This window comes from Coffea arabica, chromosome 2c (genome assembly GCF_036785885.1).
Source record: "Coffea arabica cultivar ET-39 chromosome 2c, Coffea Arabica ET-39 HiFi, whole genome shotgun sequence".
NCBI lineage: Eukaryota > Viridiplantae > Streptophyta > Magnoliopsida > Gentianales > Rubiaceae > Coffea > Coffea arabica.
Genome location: NC_092312.1, coordinates 1930945 through 1954006, shown reverse-complemented (window position 1 = coordinate 1954006; position 23062 = coordinate 1930945). Strand labels below are relative to the sequence as shown.

At 38.0% G+C, this 23062-nt stretch overlaps 4 protein-coding genes across 19 annotated transcripts; 3 read left to right on the top strand and 1 right to left on the bottom strand.

Moving 5' to 3' along the window:
• Window positions 1-953: 953 nt before the first annotated feature.
• Window positions 954-8546, top strand: LOC113724960 (uncharacterized). Of its 2 annotated transcripts, none has more exons than XM_027247880.2 (14): window positions 954-1166; window positions 1779-1930; window positions 2248-2411; window positions 2488-2634; window positions 2743-2794; window positions 3153-3327; window positions 4405-4487; window positions 4896-5108; window positions 5786-5902; window positions 6111-6267; window positions 6810-6917; window positions 7193-7258; window positions 7328-7542; window positions 8021-8546. In XM_027247880.2, the coding sequence occupies exons 1-14, from the start codon at window positions 1109-1111 to the stop codon at window positions 8108-8110; spliced, it is 1797 nt and encodes a 598-aa protein (XP_027103681.1). In that variant the 5' UTR covers window positions 954-1108; the 3' UTR covers window positions 8111-8546. The 2 variants fall into 2 exon arrangements, with proteins under 2 accessions (XP_027103681.1, XP_071929477.1); XM_072073376.1 differs by having other exon boundaries at window positions 8018-8546.
• A 947-nt stretch (window positions 8547-9493) lies between these two features.
• On the top strand, window positions 9494-15974 carry LOC113731553 (uncharacterized). Of its 14 annotated transcripts, none has more exons than XM_072073370.1 (8): window positions 9494-9801; window positions 9918-9988; window positions 10131-10322; window positions 10786-10881; window positions 11303-11373; window positions 11524-11596; window positions 14556-14657; window positions 15475-15974. In XM_072073370.1, exons 3-7 carry the CDS (start codon window positions 10283-10285, stop codon window positions 14615-14617), a joined length of 342 nt encoding a protein of 113 aa, XP_071929471.1. In that variant the 5' UTR covers window positions 9494-9801; window positions 9918-9988; window positions 10131-10282; the 3' UTR covers window positions 14618-14657; window positions 15475-15974. The 14 variants fall into 14 exon arrangements, 4 of the variants coding, with proteins under 4 accessions (XP_071929471.1, XP_071929474.1, XP_071929472.1 ...); XR_011833577.1 differs by lacking the exons at window positions 9494-9801; window positions 15475-15974 and adding exons at window positions 10439-10509; window positions 13213-13336 and having other exon boundaries at window positions 9808-9988; window positions 14556-14612; XR_011833589.1 differs by lacking the exons at window positions 9494-9801; window positions 15475-15974 and adding exons at window positions 10439-10509; window positions 13213-13336 and having other exon boundaries at window positions 9808-9988; window positions 11498-11596; window positions 14556-14612.
• Window positions 15975-16886: 912 nt separating this feature from the next.
• Window positions 16887-18149, top strand: LOC113724964 (protein SAR DEFICIENT 4-like). The gene has a single exon (XM_027247889.2). The coding sequence runs from the start codon at window positions 16950-16952 to the stop codon at window positions 18042-18044; it is 1095 nt and encodes a 364-aa protein (XP_027103690.1). The 5' UTR covers window positions 16887-16949; the 3' UTR covers window positions 18045-18149.
• A 225-nt stretch (window positions 18150-18374) lies between these two features.
• Window positions 18375-22806, bottom strand: LOC113724961 (uncharacterized protein At3g49140). 2 transcript variants are annotated; one of them, XM_027247882.2, is made up of 10 exons: window positions 22433-22805; window positions 22070-22322; window positions 21854-21956; window positions 21662-21729; window positions 21041-21202; window positions 20820-20948; window positions 20380-20721; window positions 19974-20126; window positions 19521-19616; window positions 18375-18907 (listed from the first exon to the last, which is right to left on the bottom strand). In XM_027247882.2, exons 1-10 carry the CDS (start codon window positions 22537-22539, stop codon window positions 18803-18805), a joined length of 1518 nt encoding a protein of 505 aa, XP_027103683.1. In that variant the 5' UTR covers window positions 22540-22805; the 3' UTR covers window positions 18375-18802. The 2 variants fall into 2 exon arrangements, with proteins under 2 accessions (XP_027103683.1, XP_071929470.1); XM_072073369.1 differs by lacking the exons at window positions 21662-21729; window positions 21854-21956 and having other exon boundaries at window positions 22433-22806.
• Window positions 22807-23062: the final 256 nt, after the last annotated feature.

Genomic DNA, 23062 nt, shown 5'->3' with positions numbered 1-23062 from the left:
ACTTTCAGCACTTAATTTTTAATTTCAAGATTCAAATTTTAGATTTCAATTTTATCAAAGGAGTTTATTTTTTTAATTTTTGGGTTGAGTAACCACGTCCCCTATTTGTTGTTTTAGGGCTAGTTTGATAATAATGAATTTCAAAATCTGAATTCTGAAATTTGAAATTAAGTGCTGAAAGTATTAAATTACTAAATTGAATAAAATAAGTTTGTTTGATGACTAACTGCATCATAATACTAAATTGAAATATCACATAAATATTATGCTTTTATCTTTAAAAAATTGTCTTTATTTATGTATTTAGAGAGAAATAAGTGTGTGTTTGTGTTAGAGATAGGAAATAAATAAAATAATTTAGACGCGGTGTTTAAATGTACACATCTGGTTGTGACAACGTACATTTGCACGCATGTGTATACCAAAACAAATGTGTACTTTGTGCGGGAGGATGTATAAGAGTATGTGAGAGTTAATAGTATGTATAATCAATCCAAAAAATTTTCACTTGAAAGTTTGTACACAGATTAAAAAGTGTTTAATACATTAGGTGGTAAGGCATTCCTAAATTCAAAATGCTCTGAATGAATAAATCTTCAGCATTAGGTGGAGTTATCAAACAAGCCCTTAGTGAATTATTCCCTCCCCCCCTAACAAAAACCGAAACCGCCATTTTGAGTGGAATTATCAAGTCGTGAGCGTCTGTTAGCCCTAATTGCAAATTACCAAGAAAACCATCACAGCCTTCACTCGTAAATGCGGAAATGCACTAATAATCTGATACTTAAGCCGCTAATGATTGTCACTATTGGGCTCATCCCAGTCAAGCGCGGGCCCAAGTTCTTTGTGTTCTACAGCCCAACCAAGTCCCGTAGTGAACATGGAAGCCCGCTGCTCCAATTATGGCAAATCCTGCTACCGCGACAGCCAGTTCCACTCGCATCGCCATGGAGGAAACGACAGCGTGAGCATCTGCTGTGGAAGTTTGAAAATGCATTCCTCCCGCCAATTCCGGAATCAGAATAGCAAGTCGACCGGCGCTGATACTCGCAGACGTTAATGAGAGTCAAGGGCGGAGGGGAGGATCGAGAACTGGTGTGGTCTATCAATGGAGGATGATGTAGATCGACTCTTCCAATGCTTCAAATGCGGCGTCTCTCCTCCTCGTATGGTCTATGCTCTCGGTCCTCTCCCCCCTTCAATTACACTTTATTTTTAGTAGTAGTGACTCCAACAAGTTGAAATTTTGATTGTACGATTTTGACATTACAGCGATTATTTGGAATTCCTCGTTGATATATTTAGCATGCGTACTTTGCTCAACTTATTCGATTTTCTTGTTCCCATTGGCCTGTGCGGCTTTGGGCTTTGTTTTTTACGGAAAGAGTTGCAGCACTTCAGATTTACCTACTCATTATGATTCTTGCTTTGCCTTGTGCACCTTAGACAGCATCTATAACTGATCTCGTCAGCTAGAATGCTTTGCAACAATGCAAGGGATTTTTTTTTTTTTTTTTTTTTTTGGTTATATGAAAAAAAACTCCTAAAAACCTTCTTTTCCTCGGTTTAGCTAAACCTTAAAATGGAGAAGTACAAAGGAAAAATTGTGAGAAATGAAACGACATTTATGCATTCCAATGTTATCGACTATTTGCGCAGGCTGGCTCTACTGTTATGTCTTTTACAGATTTATTGTAGCTTAACTGAGTTTGGCTAGATTGTACAAAGTGATAACAGGTGAAAACGAATTTCACATCTTTTTACTGTTTATGACTCAGAATCTGCTTTTAGACAAAGGAAGAAACGAAAGCACAGTGTGAAGCCAAATGATTCAGCTCAAGCAGCATCCACCTCCCGTAGCATAACATCTTCCAGCCCAGCAGGGGAAAGTCATCGAGATTCACCGGAAACCCAGCCCTCTATCCAGAATGTACTAGTGATTTTATGCTCCTGTGTTTTTAGCACTATACTTTTTTTTTTCATCATCCACATTGTTCATATTGACCGAACTTTGTTTCATACAACTGGGATGAATGGGTTCAGAAAAAGGCGGGCTCTTACAGATATCTTCTCGTAATTTAGTTGCAAGTGCACTGTCATCCAAACTTGATGAGACACTATCTGGATTAATAGGCTTAAAATAGACAAGCTGTTAAGTACTATGCCTGTTATGCATGCTGCTCATGCTTCCCTGCATTGGATTCCAGTTGCTTAGGCTATTTCTTGATCACTCTATTTCTTCTTCAGCCTTTTCCATCAGCGGCCATTACAACAAACTTGAACACCAAGAAGCAATTTTCCCCAATTGTCTTCTATGGCTCTCCGCATGGGGTTCCTCCAAAGAGACCAGCTCGTTTGCTGCGATTGTTACATGAAATTCGTGTTGATCTCTCTGAAAAGAATAAGTTGAGGTAGCAATTGCAATTTGGAATGCTTTTGCTAATCAAGTTTGAATTTTTGAATGACTTTGGTTTAATATTCATTCAGGGAGGACATCTGGGCTACTTTCCCAAGGCAGGATGAAGCAATTAAATATGCCACAGAGCATCGTAAATCTCATGTTTTTTGTTACCAGGATCATGCGAATGGCCAGAGAAGATATCTTGTTTCAACTTACCAGGAGTTTTGGAAAAGGTGACCTTGTTCACTATTTTCTTTTCTAAACTTTGGCCCAATTATTATAACTGATGATAAATGGAATATTCTTTTTTAATTATTGCTCATATTAATAATTTTTTTCAGGTACAAGCAGATGAACCCAAAGTTTCGCCACCACTATGAAGTGATTCAGGAGGTAAATATCTTTTACCGTTTGCCTTAATTAAAAGCATAGGCAAGTTACGCTTACCCAATTAGTAAACACTTGATGGTTAGCGTGCATGCTTTTATTGAATGTGGCTTATGTGAGTTTGTTGTCTGTTTTTCATAATGTTGAAAATTTTAAAGGTCACTGAATTGTGTGATAAGTTTTTTCGCTTCTTTGATTAAATGTCGTACGTTCTAAATCTATTTGATGTGATGGCAGCAAAGTATTTAGTTGTATCAGGTAACCAGAAGAAATTCCTTTTTTCTATTTTATATCCCTCTCTCCCAAATAAGATGTTTTATCCTTGGGTCGTAAATGACACTTTTCATCTAACAACATCGTACAGGGATTACCATGTCATCTCTATTTTGATTTGGAATTCAGTAAGAGAGAAAATGTGCAAAAGAATGGAGATGAAATGGTCGATCTCCTTCTATCCATTGTATTTGATGCCCTACATGAGAATTACAGTATTGATACAAGCCATGACTGCATTGTAGAACTGGATTCATCCACTGAAGGTAAAGCATTTATTAAATGCCTCACTCGAAATTGGTCAAGAAGCTAAACATTTATTCATTGGCTTCTGATTGTCTGTTTTACATTCGATGGCTCATTATATTTGCATTTTGTGTTTCTCCAAGTTTGAGTGTGACATGTGTCGTTGAGCATTTGTAATCATAACTCTTCCCGTTCAAGTGTGCCTATATTTATTTCCAAATAATCTGGGGAAATGGCTCAGTACCTGGTATTAACTTCAAGTTGCATGGTTACAGGTCGTTGACATGTTTTCTCATTTCTCATATTATCCAAAAGCAAGTTAAAAATTCCTTTGGCAATTTTATGGAAGGAACATCAGACAATATTAGATTTGTGATTCACTGTCATATGGTCCACAATTAACCATATCTTACTCTCAAATATAGCATTTAGCCCATTGTCTTAAAAAGCAATTGAAGACAGCTTTGGGCCCTGGTGGGAGGACAAATTTTGCTTTCTGCTTTTATCAGCTGACACGATGGATGTTATTTAGCATTATTTGATATCTGTATCTCTGTGTTTTATGGTGATACTCGTTCAAAATTTCATATCATCTCCTATTGACTTTGGATGCGTCACAGTCTCTTAAACTTTGTATTCTCACACTGCTTTTTATGTATAACTGAAGTGCGTTAACATTATACATTTGTACATGCTCATATTTGTGCAAACATCAACACTTTATGAGGCAAAAGTACAATGTTTCATTTACTGATTTTGCTGCATAAGAAAGAATCTGTCAAGCAAATAAGAGATTGACTGACTTTACCAAAAAAGTTGGTAACTTAATGGGCAATATGTTTTGGACCTCATTTGGTTATAGTTTTAGGGGATAAGTGTATGTTTTAACAGTTGATATATTTGTAAGTTTGGTAGTGTCTCAGCGAAGGTTACTACATTTATTTATGAATTTGAAGGCACTGAATCGAATAAAATTCCTATGCAGTTTTGTGTATACGTTTAATTATGGAGAGACTGGTAGTTGGGAGATGATATTTGCTAATGCATTGAATTCAGTTTTTTAAGAAGGTTCTTTTGATTATGTTGTTTGCTGGCAGAAAAGTTTTCTCGTCATTTAATTGTCCGACTACCCAAGACTGCTTTTAAGGACAACTCACATGCTGGTGCATTTGTTGCTGAGGTATGTTATATATCAGGAGCAGATTGATGGTTTAACTTTTATACAATTTCTAAGGTGAGTCAGTGACTCATTAAGTATACAGTCAACATTATTGTAACTTGTTTGGGGCAAACGTGGTGAAGAGAAACTTGTTTGGTTGTGCAGTGTTGGGCTTGGTTCACATTAATGTATTGTTATTATATGTTTAAAATTTTTAATCAGATATGGTGCTCGAGTGGGTATGTCATGCAATTTCTGCAGCTCATATTTCATCTTTGTGTCATATTACTTTTCTATTGGGACATTTATTCTATGGTGCTTCATTTGTCAAGTTCAATTGCATTCTCTCCCATGGACTCTTCCTTCCCCTTCCCTGCTAAAAAAAATAAAAACTCTCGTTGTAACTTCTTTTAGATTTCCATGAATTAGGTCTGTTCACATATTCATAAATCAAGGGAGACAGAAGAAAGATTTAAGAATCTGTTTGTGTCAAAAGATTCAAGTGAAACCAATTGTCAGTGCCAGCTTTTTGTGGATAATGCTGTGTATTCAAGAAACCGCTGCTTTCGCCTACCTCTATCATCTAAAGCCGGCAAGAGTTCTGTGCTTCTACCTAGTGGGCGGTTTAAATGTAAGGACATGGTATGGAACTTCTTTATATGAAATTGCAGATAATTTGTTATGTCCTTTGCTTGGATGCTTGGAAGAGCAACTCAGATCTTTCTTTTGGTTTAAATATTTATCTTAAATTGTTTATTGAATTATTGAATTTGGATATGTTTTCATCTTGTGTAAGTGTCTCTAGATGATTTACTATGAAGGCAGAACAGCTTTGTGACCACACTTTTGTGATTTAGTAGATCATGGATGATTCAATGTATGCTTCCCCTCTTGTTATGTATTTTTTGGTTTAACGGATAAAATCAAATGGTTTATATCTTTGTTCAGTTCTGCATATTATTCTTCTCTTAATGCTGGAAAATAGCAGATGCCTCAAATGCATGTGCCAGTGCTACTGTATCTTGCACTCGACAATTCCCAAGTGGTATAGAATGGATTTATGCAAATGTTCAGTAACCATCTTTGATCTATAGTCTATTAGTATTAACTCCATAACAGGCTACTGAAATTTGTAACTGACCATTTGGGATTCATAAGAGATATAATGTTAGTGGCAGGACTTCAGGCCATGACATTTTTATAATTGATTCTGAAAATACACAAATTTATATTAACAGTATTTTTCTCATCCAGTATTGCAAGAAAGATCTGTGAGCATGTCAAAACTACGTGTAATGTGACCTTTCATTCTATGGCAGAGTGAAGAAGAAGTGTTTATGGCATCCTTGATTTGCAGCATGGATGATGATTGTGAGAAGCTTTTGATTTGCAAGATGGACACAGATTGTGTGAAGTCTCTGTGCTTTGATTCAGAGGTAATGTTGAACTACTCTATTTGGGGGAACTTGATCTTGTAGTCTTTGGTTTGTGTTTAGTGATTTATGTGTATGCCTCAGTCAGTTATATTTCTAATGATCGTTTGCAGAATTATAATTTCCAGATTCTTTCCATGTTAATGATGGCTGTCATGATTTGGAGGCTTACTATTGTGTAAATCAGTGATATAGATTCCTTTTATTGCAGACTGCCAATAAGTTTGATAAGCATTCTACTTTAGCTCAAGAGTTTGATTGGAATGCTTGCACAATTGATGCTTCAAGAACCTATATGATGGGGAAATCACCATTCCCATCTTTGGATGTTTTCATTGAAGATGTTGCCTCCATTGGAAATATATCAGGTAATACTGTGTTTAGTTAATTTTTCAATATCATGCTTCCACCCCAATGCGAATGAACTCTTTCAGTCTAAATTTCAAAATGTTCTACAATATATGAACGACCAAGTATTTTCTAGTCGGTAATTCAAAGAAAACTGTAGTTTGGCTGAAACAGCACTGCTTGAAGTATTGTGTTGAATGCCAGGACATTTGATGAGATCTTTATTTATTTATTGAAAATATGCTTTTATTTTTTGTAATCTGTATTTTATAAGTTGAAAAAATGAACCAGCAAATTGGGTATTGACTTTTCTCCTTTCTTGTCCTCTTTGGTCTTGGAATCATCTTGTTTTTTATCTCCAACTTCACACAAGTCAGCGCTCCTTGACAATGTGATTGTGCACTATCCTCTGTGCGTGTATGTTTACATGTGCGGGTGTGCGTCCATAAGCAGATATGTACATTTGGGAACTCATTCGATTGTGTTCGTATCATGGTTCTCTGGATTGCTATACTCTTCATATATTTGTTAAGTTTCCGTTCTTGTTGTTTCCTGTTCCTAGGGAAGATTCGGAGTTGGTACTGGTTTTCAGAATATGGATTGATGATATATAGCATGTCAAGAAATAGATATTGTGAACGGATTGGCAGACAACATAAAAGCAACCATGGTAACGTTTTTTCTTTCTCCATCATTCTTTCCTAATTCTGTTCTGTTGAGCTGGAATTATGACCCTTGGAAGAAATCTGGCAATAGTAGCCGCAACATAGTATCGATTTAGCCTTATTAGTTGGTGGGAAGCCTCTCTAAACCCACTCCTGGTCAAGATAGTCTATCCTGTCTGGCTTTCTTCCATGGTCCTTTTCTTTGTGAGAGTTGAAAGTAAAATGAGACTGTATATGCATTATGAAGTTCTTAATACGATCTTCTCCAACTTGTGTTCAGTAATGTACGTTGTTGATATTAGAAGGGGCAATTATTATCAGAAGTGTCATGATCCTGATTGCAGAGGTAACTGTAACAATCTATTAACTATTGGACATGAAAGGACAAAATTTTCTGAGTTAAATTAGTTTACAGGATATCGATCTCCTCTACGTCCAGTTCCAAATGGTGTTATTCCGGATCCTGCAGTTTTCCTCCACCTGTCAGGACAAACTGAGGTTCCAGTAGATACAGCATCAACAACTGATCAAAGTCTAATGGATAGCTGCAAGAAAGAGTGGTGGACTGAAGCCATAAGACTTGCAGACCAGGTTGAAAGCATACAGAGAACACTGGATCTAACTGGCATGGTTAGGACTTTCAGCTTTCCCAGTGGTGCTTCTTATTTGCCTCCTGCAGAATTCATGTGTTTCTCGCATCTTTTATTTCTTGAATGCTGTTACTATGTTGCATGAGAGTCGGTCATTCCCCTTTTCTCTTCTAGTTTAAGATCTGTTAGCTGTGATTTATCTCATTTAAGAAAGTCATAATGCCAAATATATTTAGTGTGGACTAATCAAATGAGTAAGAACTTTGCCAGCATTTGTGATGCTGAACTTCTGAATTGAGGGTCACAAAACAAATGCTTTTGAGAGCATTTATAAGGAGCCTAGAGACATGTATTCATGAAGGGTATCAACATTTAAAGAATGCCTATGGTTGGGACTGAGTTGCATGCACGCCTAGGACAGGAGACTTTCCTTCTAAAAGTGAGAATATCACAGCGCCTTGTCATTTATCTCTTACCGGACTGACTGGGATCATTATTTTCGCTTGTTAAATTAGCAGGCCGAAAAGTGGGAAGAAGATGATGACTGGTGGAGGGCTGTTGAAAGGACAGCATCCCAGACAGAATCGAAGTACTCTAGCCAAGCATGACTACCATTGCAAAAGTGTTCAGTTCATATTGCCTCGGGCCAAGTTTGACCATCTCCTGAAAGAAAGACGAAAGCCAAAGCAGAAAGACAGATGATTGATTCAAGGGAGTGTCTGACTAAATTAACGTGGTTTCCATCCACAGTGTATGCGATCTTGTTAACAGGATATCAATAGCTTCATGATTCAACCCTTATTACATGATGGCTCATCAACATGATCCCAACGGGACAGGGATGGATGCTCAAGCATTTCTTTTTGCATGTTCCAATCAGTGAAAACTTGTATATATGAGGTAGAAATCTGAATGATATTAATAATTTTAGTAAGCTCAAGAGGCTTATAACCCACCCAGTGTATTATTTGCCACCGCAGTTTTTGTCACATGTATCGTCTTTGCCCTGTTTCAATAAAGCCCTTGATACTCATTCCGGGTAAAGTGGCTATGGTGTTACGGCCTACGACGTCGTACCAATTGGGTTACCACGAATGCCTGGCTTAGTGCTATAAAAGTTCGAAGAAGAAGCTTGGGGGAAAAAAAAATCACTGCGGATTCTTCATGTCCTTTTTCTGGCAACTGCCTCTTGGTTTACCGGGCAATAGGAAAAGTTTAAAGAGTCCTTTCTTGATGACTAATTTAACGCTAGTGGCCTCTTGGTCTTTAATCTTGAAATGTAAAAAGAACGATCTCATAAATCTTCTGCCTAGTAGGAGTGTTAAAACAAACAAAAAAAAAAAAAAAACCGAAGTAGGTAACCAAGAAAACTGAATTTTGTTCAAATTGAAAAATAGTTAGATTACCTTAAACTACTTCAAAAATTAGGTTAGGGTATGATTTTCAATTTTTAAAAGCCACCGTTACTCGAACCTAACTGCATATAACTGGTACCAAATCTCGACCATAATTATTTAGTGATTTGCTAATAATTTAATTTACAATTCCCATGCCATTATATATTTTATTTTTCACGACTTATTAAATTTTTATATTTAATCGTATCTTTCATTTATTTTTTTTGTTTCCTACATTTGTTGTAACTAATTTCATTTATTCTACTACTCTAATTTTTTTTTGTCTTTCTTCAAAATTTCTTTTTTGTATCTCATAAATTCTGTCTACTTCAACAATCTACTTTTTTATTTTTAATTTTTTAGAGTTTACATGTTTAGTTGTGAAGCAGTATGTTATCCTTAATAGAAAATGAATTAATAGTTTTTAAGAAGTAGAGAAAACGGAAAACAAATGTTTGAAATATTCTATATTTTAATTATCTATTATTCTTTGATTTTCTATTTTGCGCCGGTAGTTTTTTAAAGTTATAGGATTAAATACTTTTATTAATTTAGAGCTTACAGGTTGATGAGAGAGAGAGAGAGAAAGAGAGAGAGAGAGGAGAACTGTTCTATATTTTTTTAAGAATATGGGCCAATTACAAATAGAGAAGAAAAGAAAACCAGAAAGAAGATTGACAATGTCAAGGTCAACGGTCAAGTCCATCTTTTTTTCTCATCACTAACCTCTTATCAACATAAGTAGATAAAGTGCGAACGCCCTTCAGCCAGAGTTTCGTCGTCCTCTCACGTGCCGCGCATGTGGATTGAAAACATTGTGTTCTTCGCGCACCGCGCGCCTCTTCTCCTCTGACGGTATCCCATGTGCCTCCTGCTGCGTTGTCTGCCGCGCTGCCTATCTGGTAAATTTGTTTCTCTGTCCGGGACTATCACATGGCTCTTCTTACCGCTACCGTCTCTCTCTCTCTCCTTCTTTTGGACAATGCTGCTTCTAAGCCTGCTTCACTGCCCTGCTCAGATATCCGGTTCTCTTCATTCGTTGCTTAAACTGTGGCTTTGGGGTTTGCTCTTCTCTTCTCTTCTTCCGTGGTGAGCTTTCTTCCTTTTCCTTTTCCTTTTCCTTTTCCTTTTTTCCCTTTTCCCGTTTCCTTTTCCGTTTCGGTGAGATGCAGCTTTGCCGTGAACTTTCTACCTGATCCTGAGCTTGAGTTTTTTTCCCCCCTTCTCGCAGCCGCACAAGGCCCGTGTGGCCATCAACATAAGTAGATAAAGTGCGAACGCCCTTCAGCCAGAGTTTCGTCGTCCTCTCACGTGCCGCGCATGTGGATTGAAAACATTGTGTTCTTCGCGCACTGCGCGCCTCTTCTCCTCTGACGGTATCCCATGTGCCTCCTGCTGCGTTGTCTGCCGCGCTGCCTATCTGGTAAACTTGTTTCTCTGTCCGGGACTATCACATGGCTCTTCTTACCGCTACCGTCTCTCTCTCTCTCCTTCTTTTGGACAATGCTGCTTCTAAGCCTGCTTCACTGCCCTGCTCAGATATCCGGTTCTCTTCATTCGTTGCTTAAACTGTGGCTTTGGGGTTTGCTCTTCTCTTCTCTTCTTCCGTGGTGAGCTTTCTTCCTTTTCCTTTTCCTTTTCCTTTTCCTTTTTTCCCTTTTCCCGTTTCCTTTTCCGTTTCGGTGAGATGCAGCTTTGCCGTGAACTTTCTACCTGATCCTGAGCTTGAGTTTTTTTTCCCCCCTTCTCGCAGCCGCACAAGGCCCGTGTGGCCAGACATTGGCCGTTCATTTCCCACCCTTTGCCGTGAGCTTTCTACTTGGTCCTGAGCTTGAGACTCATGTTTTTTCCTTTTTCTTTTTTTGGTTTTTCTCCCCTTCTTGCAGCCGCACAAGGCCCGTATAGCCAGACATCGGCCAATTCTAGGTTTCAGTGGTCGAGATCAGCTGCCGCCCGTTCGCTTCTCTTCCTCCTCCTCCGTTGTAAGTCTTCTTGATCTTCCTTTACGATTAGTTGCGGTTTTCTGTGCGAGTTTTCTTTTTTTTTTCTTTGATTTTTTTTTTGTCTTCTTTAGTTTTTGGATCCTTTAGGTCCTCTAGATTTACTATTTTGCTCGCCGGAAAGTTGCAAACTTTAGTAAAGCCAGTTATGTGGTTGTGTTTTTTTTTTCCTCATTTTTTCCTTATTTTATCTTATGTTATGTTATGTTATCTTATCTTGTGTTGCTTGATTTGAGAATATTTTCTTGCAAGGTATGCTCCGGCTCCCGGAAAGTTGCAAACTTTAGTAAAGCCAGTTATGTGGTTGTGTGTTTTTTTTTCCTCATTTTTTCCTTATTTTATCTTATGTTATGTTATCTTATCTTATCTTGTGTTGCTTGATTTGAGAATATTTTCTTGCAAGGTATGCTCCGGCTCGTGTATTTGGGAGACTTGGGTTCTGTTCTCTTACTGGTTCTAGCTACGTGTGCATTTGTGAGCATTTTGAATCGTCCTATTGCCTCGTGTCTGAGTGGTTTCGGCAAATGAACTGCCAATGTCTGCTATATAGCTTATGTTCACCACTGATGCGAGCCATCTTCTTATCTTACTCTTTCAGTGATTCTTGGAACTGTTTCCTTACAGGCCAAGGAGTTGCCGTCTTTTACCTTTTTCCCCATCCCGAACGCAGGCCTTCTGTTTTTTCTCTCGAACCAAGGTACGATCTTGCCCCTCCTGGTTGTTCCAGGGTTGTTCCAGTGTCTGGTGCGTTTTGTCATGTGATGCTTTTTGTCTGTGGAGTGTTGCACTTTTTCCCTCCCCTTCTGGTCCCCCACCTTTTGCTATATTGTCTTGTGCTCCAGAAAATAAAAGGGAACTGTCCCTTGACCAAAAAAATAAACCCTTCTGTTTTTTGTTCCTCTTCTCTGTTCTTGGTCTGTTGCTGATGCCTGTCTCTACATAATTTGGTTTTCTTTTCATCATCATTTAGACAAATTTTGAATTTTTGTTGTTGCTTGGTAAAGTTTCTGCCTTTTTGGGATTATTTTTTGAATTGGTGCATTGGAGGGAACCCTTTTTTTTTGGCCCCTTTTGCTATTATGGTCTGTGAAACTTTATTGCCCCTTTTTTGCCCCTCGTTTATTGCAATGTCGCCAACCATTGGATGGTCAAGGCCTATATTTCTGAGATTCTTTGATAATGTGCCTATAACATCGTGATGTTTACATTTTAAAAAAATCCGAATATTTCAATAGTTCATGGTTGATTAACTTGATTAACCAAATTAGTTTGTTTCTATCCGTATTGGAGAACTGCTTTTCTCTTTTAGCTGAAATTAGTTTTAAACTTGCATGTCCTTTTTTCCGGTTCTTCTCTTTTTTGTGTTGCCGTCTGTTCCAATTCTTACACCTAGGGATCTGCTCCTTTACAGTGGTTTTACCTCGTGCATTTAAATTTTTTCCCCTAGCTTTAGATAATTAGGTTTTTTTTCACTTAGAGAAATTTTGTTGTTTTTGGTTGTTGTTTGATCATTTTCTGCCTTTTTGGATTTTGGTTAAATCGATGAATTGGAGGGGAATCTGCTTCCCTTTTGACCTTTTTGCTATCGTGCTCTGTGATACTTTATTGGTTTTTTCTTTTTTGCCTATCTATAGATAATCTGTTTCTTTTTTCATCATCATCGTCATCGTTTGCAGCAAATTTTGATGCTTTTGGTTCCTGTCTACTTGGTCAAGGTTGGGGCTTTTGTCTTTTTAGGATTTTTTGTTTAATTGATGCATTGGAGGGAAATGTGCTTTTCTTTTTGCTTTTTTGCTATCATGGTCTGTCACACTTAACTGGCTTTTTTTCCCCTACCTCTTGATATTTTTTTTCCCTACACTCGGAGAAATTTTGATGCTTTTTTGTTGTTGTTCGATAAAGTTTTTGTCTTTTTTGGATTTCAGTTTAATTGATGAATTAGAGGGAGAACTGCCTTTCTTTTGCCCCTTTAGCTATCATGCTCTCTGATACTTTATTGGTTTTTTTTTAGTTAATAAAAAACTCGCTTACTGCGATGTCGTTGGCCATTGGACGATTATGAGCTGTATTTCTGAGATTGCCTGATGATGTGGCTATAACATCATGCTGTCTTATGCTTCTAATACAGTTATATGAACTTTACATTGGCGCAACTTTATGCATGTTTTTTCCGTTGCTCCTCTTTTGTTCGTTCTAAAGTATTTCCCTTTTCTTTTGGTCATGTTATACATTCGACCTCTGCTGCTCTTAAGCGCGCTTATAGAATTGAATTCTCTCAGGTTCTGAACCTGTTTTCCCTTTTTTTTTTTCTAGCTACCCATGGAGCCTCTGCGTGTGTCTGAGATCCATAGTTCCCTTCCTCGGTGGACCTCTGTGATCCAGGTCATAGAGGCGTCTCATACTAAAACTACCCGTGCAGGCCATCCCAAAAGTTGTGGTATTGTTGCTCCTTTGGCCTTTGAGTAATTATGGTCTTAAATTTTATAACACTGATTTTTCATGGCTCTATTTGAAAGCCGCTTAAAACCCCTTAAAGATGCTGCTTTGCAAACGTTGTTCATTGGACTGGTGTACGTTTGAAGTACTTAGCAAGATGTGAAAGAATCCATCTTTTCTATGAAGTGCGCTTGATTTTCTTTAACTCTGTATGTTTGTGTCTGCCTAAGCACTGAAAAAAGGAAATATATGGTACCTTGGTTTCTTTAAGTATGTCTTCAATTGTGGCAAATTAAATGCTGTAGGTTCTTTGGGCTACAGGCTTGGGTTTTGCAAGTCTCAGAAAGAAGTTTTGTACTTCTACAATTTTGCTTAAAAATTGGAAATTTATGTATTCCATTAATCTTATTTATCTAATTTTGCTTCTATCTTGTTGTCAATATAGAGAACATCAGGTCTTATGAGACAAATAATGACTTTATATTTTCATTCTCTTGGTGGCGGTGGTTTTTTTTTTTTTTTTTGGTTAGATCTGGTTTTACCCTCTTGATCTGTAAAGAAAATTTTTTTTGGTCCGTGTCTCTTGCAATTCCTATATGCTTTTGACTTTTTGATTTGTAAAGTTGTCGAATGCTCACCTGCATTTATAAAGCAGACTCTCCAAAATTTTTCGGTGATTATAGAATGCAGTAAGGGTATTTCTGCATTGGTGATTAATATGCTTGTTTATTATGTAATGTGATGTATTAAGCTTGAGGAGATGACTTGGATCTTTTGGAATAGCAGAGATTTAGAAAGCCGCCTTAGGAATTCTATTGTGATACTTGATAGTGGATTAAATTTCGGTATAATGTTTTTGCATTTTCTAAATTTGACTAAATTCTAGCAAGCAGGGGTTGATTTCTTGTTTATTTTCCTGCATATTTTATTTTTGCCTGTGATGCTTAATGCAAGTAATGCTATTATCCTATGTATAATCAGCTTACAATCCACAAAGAATTGCTTCTGAGTTTCTTATGAATTTATGATGATTAGGACATAGAAATAAATGTTTTTTGCTTCTTATAAGTAAACCTTAAAATGGTGGGATGTGCTTCTAACTAGAGAAGGAAGCCACTAGGTGATGGAGGCAATCTGCGTAACTTTTGTCGTTACCATTGATATGTGTTTCGATTTTTCACGTTGATATATTATTTTATTCTGATATTCCACATGTGCAGGTACAGGTCTAATTTTGATTCAAATGATTGGAGCACACAGTTGGCAAGGACTTAAAATTTAAAACTGGTTATGATTCAGAGGTGCAATTTGGGTGGACATCTCTTTGGGCAAGTGTTCTATTTTTTTTGCATTAATTTCCTTGTCTTCAGCTGCTAAGTGTTATGCATTAACTTAACATGTAACATCTATTCTAATTATCAGAATGTTGACTCGAAGTACAATTACTTATGTAAAACGTCAGGTTAATGTTCAATTTGAACCCAATTAGTTGGCTTACTCAGAACCTCAGAGATAGACTACCGCACAAAACAAATTGTACTTGTGCTTTTTTCCTATCTGGTGAGACTGTGAGCATGGGTTTCATGAAATATTTTCCTATTCCATTCCATTGAGAACAATGTGTTAATCTATTAATCAGTAAGGCATAAGATAGTCATTGGCACTTATCTTCTATTCTAATCTTCTGTATTAGATTTGTGTATAATACTTGTTAGACAGCCCAAAGAACAAATATGAAAAAGCTTAAAAAGAATAAATGAATTCAACTTGAAATAGATGTTCTATTTCAACTGATGAGATCAGTAGCATAATTTTGAGTGTGTTATAAAAATTAGCTCCTGCAGACTGCAAGATGCCATATCATGCCATTACTTTTTCTGTTTTCACTAATAGCCACTGTTCAAGGAGCTGCATGAGTTTCATTTACTAAACTCCCTGTTGCTTTATTGATGTATGAGATACATGATACACCTATTAGGAGCGACCCAAGAATGTTTAGGTTGTCTTCTGCTTCCTTCTGCATCATTGATCAACATCCTGGTTTCTAATAGTGAAATTTTTGTACACATCATCATGACATTGTTACTTTATATCCCATTATCTTGAAAGCAAGCTGATCTTTGCTTCCACGAATTTTACCTGCAGGTTGGTAACAGGATTATCAGGATGAGGATTCATGTTTGCGTAGAGCATGTTTAGCCTTCTCGATGCAACGAGGAAATCAAGTATAGAATCAGGAGAAATGATGAATTGAAGGCTGCAGCAAAGGCAAGAGGTGAGGTCATCAGTACCAAGAGGCAACCTGAAGGCCCCAAACCTGGTTTCGTGGTAGAAGGTGCAACTTTAGAGACTGTAACCCCAATTCCATATGATGTGGTCAATGATCTCAAAGGGGTTACTAAGTTCATACTGTGTTGGAGTTCTCTCCGTTTGTTTATCGCTTAAACAATTAAAGACTTGAAAATCTGTTTTTCCCCTCATAGACTTCAAATTAGTGCAGATTTGGTATTTTTTGCAATATTAGTAGGGCCACTGGCCATTCAGTTTTGTGTTTAGTGAAAGTAATGTTGACAAAATGATGATGTGGTACTTGTTTCCAACAATTTTTGTTTACGTGCAATGTCAATTTTGTTGCCGGACTTGAGTGTGTTTTCTGCACGGGATATGTCGTAGCTTCTGTGGATGAGCAATTTGGAAGTTCTTTGGTATAACAATGTGGTTTACAAGCATTATTTTTGTCTTTATAGAGTATTTTCTGAAACAAAGTACTTTGTACAAATATGGATGGTATATAATCTCCACAAGAATGAGTCAGTTGAAAGGCTGCCTGGGTTTTCTACTGGGAAAGAAGAGAGACCAAAGAAATGGCTATTGTGTCGGACGTAGATACTACAGTTTTGATTAATTCGACCCATAGGCTTGATGAGTACATGTAATTTTAAACAGTACAATAAGTAGAGAGTACTTCCCCTCGTGCTCTCATTTCCTCTGTTGCCACTCCTGTTGCTGGTGATGGTGCAGGTGCAGGTGTTGGCGGTGATTCCGAGTGAATATGATAGCCCATACGCTCGATATGGGTAAGTCCACAATCAGCATAGCATGGAAAAAGCTCTACTCCTTTCAATTTCATAGAAAACGCTCAACTGAACAATTAACCACGCACAATTAAGCACATTTGGTCGAGACATTCCTAATATTTAGTTACATTGTCTGATGAACTATGCTATCTCAAATATGAATTTTAGGTGTTTGGTATCCCATTCTCGTGTATTCACTAACTAGAAGCAACAAACAAATTTGATAGTGAATGTTTGAAGTGTTTCTTGGATAACTTTGATGTCCTTTTTTTTCTTTTTTAATTCCTTTTTTTCTTTTTTAACTAATAATTAATTATTGTGATTTCTTTTGCAAATAGTTTCCATATGCAAAACAAATTATTGAATAGACATAACTCCATAGACTACATGTTTAAAGATCCATTCATTTTAGATTTTACTAATAATCGGTATATTTTTTCTACATAAATTACAATTTCTATACTTGATATATTTTGCTTTTTGCTCTATACAAAACTCGGCAGGGCATTTTACATTTCCATCGCACGAAGTGCGTTTATGCCTCCTAGTATCTTCTCAATTCGCCTGCCACTTCTCAATTCGCCAACCATTTCCATGGCTGCCAAGCAATATCAAGTTGATCTCACCTCAACCATCACGCCGCCGATCTACATCTCGACACAGACCCTTCATTCCCTTCTCACCCACAAATCCCTCATCACCCACCTTCAGTCCGCCCTCCCCACCGTTTCCGCCACCATCCAATCCCCAGTTCGCCAAGCTCACCAAACAAGCCCTTTCTCCTCTCTCCTCCTCATGCCGTCCTGGTCTCTCTCCCCTGCTCTTCCTTACATCGGAGTCAAGCTTGTCACCTTCCACCCCAACAACTCCACCCTCAACTTACGCGGAGTTCACGCAAGTTATGTGCTCTTCCACTCCCTCACCGGCCAAACCTTGGCTTCCATCGATGCCACTGAACTAACCGTTTACCGCACTTCTTGCGTTTCTGCTTTAGCTTCACAATACTTATCCAGAAAAGACTCGGAGACCTTTGTGATGATAGGTGCTGGTTCTTTAGCACCCCATTTGATCAAAGCTCATTTGACTGTAAGGCCAAGTCTTAAGAGAGTGATAATATGGAACAGAAGCTTCGAAAAAGCGAAAACTTTGGTTGAGAAGTTGAACGGTGAAGGTCGACTTGAAGGGGTCTGTCTCGAGGCGAGTAACGCGTCCTTGGAGGAGGTGGTGAGGCTAGGAGATATAGTGAGCTGTGCCACGAGTTCGGAGACGCCATTGGTGAAAGGAGTGGAGTTGAAGGTTGGAGCCCATTTGGATTTGGTGGGATCGTTTCAGCATTCTATGAGGGAGTGCGATGATGAGGCCATAAGGAGGGGGAGAGTGTTCATCGATAATGAGGCAGCCCTGGTGGAGGCTGGGGAGTTGGTGGGTGCATTCCAGAGGGGGGTGATCACAAGGGATGATATTGTGGGGGACTTGGTGGAGTTGATCAACGGAGAGAAGGAAATTGGGAGGAGGGATTCCGAGGAGATTACAGTGTTCAAATCAGTTGGTTCTGCCGTTGTGGATCTTCTCAGTGCACAGCTGGTGTATGAGACTCGCATCAACAATCAAAACTCCTCCCTCCATGTATGATTTTCACCATTCTGCAATGGAGAGTCTTCCGTAGACAAATAATGAGCAATATGTATCCTTACCCAACAATAATAACTATGAAGAAACTGGTGTTAAGAATTGTCATTTCATCTGCAAATTAACATAATCGTATCCTTGCTTACCGAGCAATTGGGCGCATTCTTCAACATTAGCACATACCAAAGAGGCTAAGGCTCTGGCGCTGTTTTCTAACTGCAACTATTAGTATCAGCTTCATTATTGGCTGAGCGTTTCAGGATCTTTTTTCTCTTTCATCCCTTGGTAACTTTCTTCTCAGTTAAGATGTCACGCATTCATTAGACTGGAAACTTTTTGTAAGGCAAAAATTTGGACCCCCTGATTTCATTCATGTAACATGGTACAGAAAATCCTTTCTTACCAGTTGGATCTCATGCCCAGAAAACATGATACCATTCAGTTTTCCAATTGGAATACATCTTCACTACTATTTGCTACATCCAACACTGAGTCCTGCTTTTAGATGTGAAAAAAACTTTTTCCAGCTTCTAACATACATAGATTTCTCTAGAACAGAGCAGAACAATCAGCCTAAACAATACAATCAGGAACAGAAGTTGCAGTACACTCTTCATGTTAGAAGCAAAGCAACAACGGACTGGTTACCATTATTACTAGCACGCGACAAAATAAAATAAGCTGAATCTGAGCAGCAAATCTTCTACGTGTTATATACAATTCCGATCAACAGAGGCACAAGTTAGAATGCAACTGAATCCTTATAATTCAGTCTGGTGAGCTTCTTTCTTCTGTTGGAGCTTGTGGTTGGCCCTCGGAAACAGCAGGTGATTGAGTTGCCTTTCAGCACTATATTCAGAGGAGGCCTGCAAATACCAAGATATTCCAATAGAGAGATTATAATATTTTTAAAGGAAGAATCTTGTCAAGAGGCACCCAGCATTTTGTATTCATTTGAATGGCAATTTGGCGCAAGAATAACTTGATGGTCAAGAACATAAATGTGCTACTTCCAAAAAGGCATGCGAAGAAACTACGTTGGTAGCACGGGAAATAGAAGGTAAAAGAAAGACAATGACCTAAAAAAATGATTCTAACTGTTTTCTTTTTCATACATGTTTCATGAGATTACACTGTAAAATGGTATGCTAAGGAGATCTAACAGAAACATAACAAATTATTAACAACAATCCTATATGCATCCAAATAGCCCAACTGTGACACAAAGAATTTATGATTCTAAATAGTTTTTAATTCTTTTTATCCAAGCAATGGAAGCTGGTAGTATCTCAGTTCTTTATTCTTGCCATAGAGCATCATACAAAAGGGCCAATCACATGTGGGTAACATGACACCCAATTGCCAGAATAAACTTGTACAAAAGGCGCAATCAAGTTTGGACAAGCTAAATTATGTTGAAAGATACGAGGAAAAAAAAAACAAATATCCAAGGTAATTTACCAAAGATTAACATTATACCCTTTTGTTAAATGCAAATCGCAGTGTTTGAACTTGTGTTCCAGAGCAAACTCTCAAGTCAAAACCAATGCTATCTACACCAATGAGAGCAACCTCCTGTACATATTGGATTAAAAACTCTTCTGAGAAGAATTTCAAAGAAAAAGAAACATGACAATGAGATAATTTGTCTTCTTCAAATAAATCTCAACTTCGTGCCATAAGCAATTAAGTTAGTTTGGTAGCTGAGGTGAGAAAATTGATACATGCATCTTTTCTGTTGCATAGAATTCATGACAACTTAAGCGGTCAACCGAGTAATTTATTTCTTTCAGGAAAACCACCAGTTAATTGTAAAATATCCTGGTCTTCCACAACTCTTTTGCTAATTGTGCACATACTTTTTTCTTTTTTTCATTTTATTTTTTGGGTTGGGGTGTTGTGTGGAGATAGCGAAGATGTTTTATCTGTTACCTCCACTTGAATACCCTTGCATCTCCAACAAAGTGATTTAAGAGCTTGTGTAGTCTTTTCTCCACCAGCTTTCAGACGACTGATGATTTTGGCAGCCGAATGTGCAATTGCATCAGGTCTTGCTCTCCTAAAGTCTTCTATTTCAACAAAATTCTGTGAAACAAATGGAAAATTACACATTCTTCTTATCTTAATCAGGAGGATCCTGAAGGCAGTTGACATGGTCTTGAGAAATGTATGTGCATGTCTTTCAAGAGTTAAGGCCAACATTCAAGTTGCCAGATACAAGTTTAATAAACCAAGCCCAGTGATTATTGGCTCCAAGGTAGATTAGACTGTGTCAACACCAAACAGAATACATACAAATCCTTAGTCAAGAAAAAAGAATATAAGAACAAAAACTTACTTGGTTTCCATGCGCTGAAATTAGCTGGATTTTCACCATCTCTAGTTTGTAAAACGAAGTTCCATTTCCTGGAGTTTCATCACTCTCCAATTCCTCAACCCTATTGATCCCTTCCTGAGCTGATCCATGTTCATGTTTGTGACCATTAATTTGAATAATCTCATTTTCTTTATGCCCTTCCATTTTGGTAATCTGATCAGTATTATCCTCAATAATTTGATTGTCAGTAATGTGTTTCTGGATCACAGCATGTTCTTCAACAAATGCAGGTCTTAGAAGGCCTTGAATAGCAAGGCCAGCAGGTGGCTGGTCCATAAAATCTATGGGATCATCTGATGCAGCCTGGCAATGAGAACAGGATGACTTGAAACTACCATTTTATCAAATCAGAAGGAAATGAAATAGCTCATTTTTCAAATCTAATTCGTGAGACAAGTTACCTCAGATAACTTTTTAGCAAAATACATTGGATGAGAAGAGCGCATGGTCTCCAATTTAGCCCAGTCTCCAAGTGATCCATCAGAATCCTCATCCTGATCTTCATCATTGTCAATTATGGCAACCCAGTCCTGCAGACAAGCATTGAAACTAAGAGTAATAGGCAGTCTAGCAACTGGTGACTTTGAAATGGCCAATGATTAAGGAAAGAACAAGTAGCTACCTTCTCATAACCGTTGTCATCCTCACCCTCGTCTTCGCCATCTTCATCATCAACATCACTATCTTCATCGTCAAATTCATCAATGCCAAAGTCAATTTCTGATTGACCAAGTAACTCAATCTCACTGAGCATTTCTGCAGTGTCTAACCCAATAATGACTTGCTGCATCATGTGAAAGATGAATGGTTTCAAGTTTAGAAGCACCAAGGAAATAACGAAAGGACATTGTCATCCATGCATTTTAATGTCAGGGAGTTCCATCCTTCATCTAGATTTTCTTTTGACACAAAGAAAGTATGGTTGCTGGCATAGTAGCTACTGTCAACTTTACGAGATGGATTACAAACTTGGCTTGTATTCTGCAAGACAATCAGTATCCTCTCACTTTCTTAAATGATCTCTATACATCTAACAAATTTGAGTATCGTCTGAGGCATAATTTCAGCTCCACATTAATCTTGCATGATGCACAGGTATAGCCATTTAAATAATCATGATATAGCATACACGCCATCTCCTCCACAAGTATCACTACTGAATAAAAACATACAAGTTGAGCAGAAATTAAATTGCATATCACGTATACTAGAAGAAAGAGGCCTACTTATCTACATTACACACCACGAGGTTGTCATCGCTCGACAGAGTTTGCAGAATGTCTTCATCATGCTTTACTTGAAAGTAAATATCTGGTTAACAGCCAAGAGCGAGCCAACAAAGTTTCAATGAATCGACTAGGCTATCAAAGAAAAAGATAAACAGCTATGCATACTAGAATTGAAGAACAACAAGAGAAGAGATAGACCATCCTACTTCCATGCTCATCAGTCACGTAAGGCATATCCGGCCAGAAAATATTCTCATGGACTTGTTCATTAACTAAACTCGAAAACATAAGGGTGGCTTTGCTGTTTACCTGTGACAAAATTCACCAGCAACATCAGCTGAGAACTTCCGCAAGTCCTCCGCAAGAAAATGCATGTATCTATCGGCGGCACCACTAGAAAGAATAAAGATGAAGGGGTGTACCTCAATCAAGGTCCTAGTGGTTTCAGCAGGGGTAAGCCTAGCCTCCCCATTTGCATTCAGCTCTGACTCCGCAATTTCCTCAAACGGATGATATCTCAGGGGCTTGGCATTCTGTTTCACGGGCCCTGAACCAGAACCAGAACCAGAACAATTGGGCTGCTCTTTTGCGGACGCTCGAATCCCATTTCGTCTGGAGGCGCAGCTGCTTGAGTTTCCCGGGCATGAATGATCCCTCAATTTGCTGTACTTGTTCCTGCAAAACCCAAATTTGCACGGTAGTGCAAGGATAAGATAAGGGGTGAAAAAGATTCGTGAAACTTGGTAGTACATAAATTTAATAAATTCTTTGCTTTCTTATTATACCGGGAGATGAAAAAGGTAGCCGAGTGAGGAAGGCGACGAGGAATGATGGGATCGAAGCTACGGCGGGAGAGAAGGACGGCCGCGGCGGGGGGTTCGAGCATCAGCATGTTTTTCGAGGCGGTAAAGAAAAGAGTCAAAGAATTGGAATTTGCCCAAACCAACCAATGGTATTAGAAAGCAGTCAATTTCAGTCAGTCAGCTAGCCGTAACGTAAATATTGGAGTCAGAGAGCAGAAATGCTACTCAAGAATAAAAGAAAGAAAGAAAGAAGAAAAATGGTGGTTGGGGCAGCGGAAATGCTTCATAGTTTTCTGTAGAGATTGGGCCGCGGGAGTGTGGTTCTCTTTTTTTTCCTCCCTCTTGTTTCTGTTATATGATGATGATGAAGATGATGATGATTGGGCAACGTCCCGAACTTTATTATTATTATTATTTTTTTTCCCTTTCTCATTTAATTTAACCCAAAATAAACCCCAAGTAGCAGTCGCACTGTGGTCTCTGTCCCCGCCAACAAACGGACGCATTCGGACAGTGAATTGCGTCCTTTCATATTTGTCAAAATTTATTTGATTGTTGAATCATTACAATATTTTTTTTAAAAAAATAATTTATCTCAAATAATCTACCATT

What these genes read in the sequence shown, in the direction of transcription:
- LOC113724960 (XM_072073376.1), top strand. Translation starts at nt 1,109, where the DNA reads ATGGAGGATGATGTAGATCGACTCTTCCAATGCTTCAAATGCGGCGTC. An exon ending in TACCAGGAGTTTTGGAAAAG is followed by an intron (nt 2,635 to 2,742) that starts GTGACCTTGTTC and finishes AATTTTTTTCAG; the next exon opens with GTACAAGCAGATGAACCCAA. An exon ending in ACTATGAAGTGATTCAGGAG is followed by an intron (nt 2,795 to 3,152) that starts GTAAATATCTTT and finishes AACATCGTACAG; the next exon opens with GGATTACCATGTCATCTCTA.
- LOC113731553 (XM_072073370.1), top strand. Translation starts at nt 10,283, where the DNA reads ATGTGCCTCCTGCTGCGTTGTCTGCCGCGCTGCCTATCTG. An exon ending in TCTGCCGCGCTGCCTATCTG is followed by an intron (nt 10,323 to 10,785) that starts GTAAACTTGTTT and finishes CCCTTCTTGCAG; the next exon opens with CCGCACAAGGCCCGTATAGC. An exon ending in GTTTTTTCTCTCGAACCAAG is followed by an intron (nt 11,597 to 14,555) that starts GTACGATCTTGC and finishes CCACATGTGCAG; the next exon opens with GTACAGGTCTAATTTTGATT.
- LOC113724964 (XM_027247889.2), top strand. Translation starts at nt 16,950, where the DNA reads ATGCCTCCTAGTATCTTCTCAATTCGCCTGCCACTTCTCAATTCGCCA.
- LOC113724961 (XM_027247882.2), bottom strand. Translation starts at nt 22,539, where the DNA reads ATGCTGATGCTCGAACCCCCCGCCGCGGCCGTCCTTCTCTCCCGCCGT. An exon ending in CCACTAGGACCTTGATTGAG is followed by an intron (nt 21,957 to 22,069) that starts GTACACCCCTTC and finishes ATTTTGTCACAG; the next exon opens with GTAAACAGCAAAGCCACCCT. An exon ending in TTTCAGCGCATGGAAACCAA is followed by an intron (nt 20,127 to 20,379) that starts GTAAGTTTTTGT and finishes TTTGTTTCACAG; the next exon opens with AATTTTGTTGAAATAGAAGA.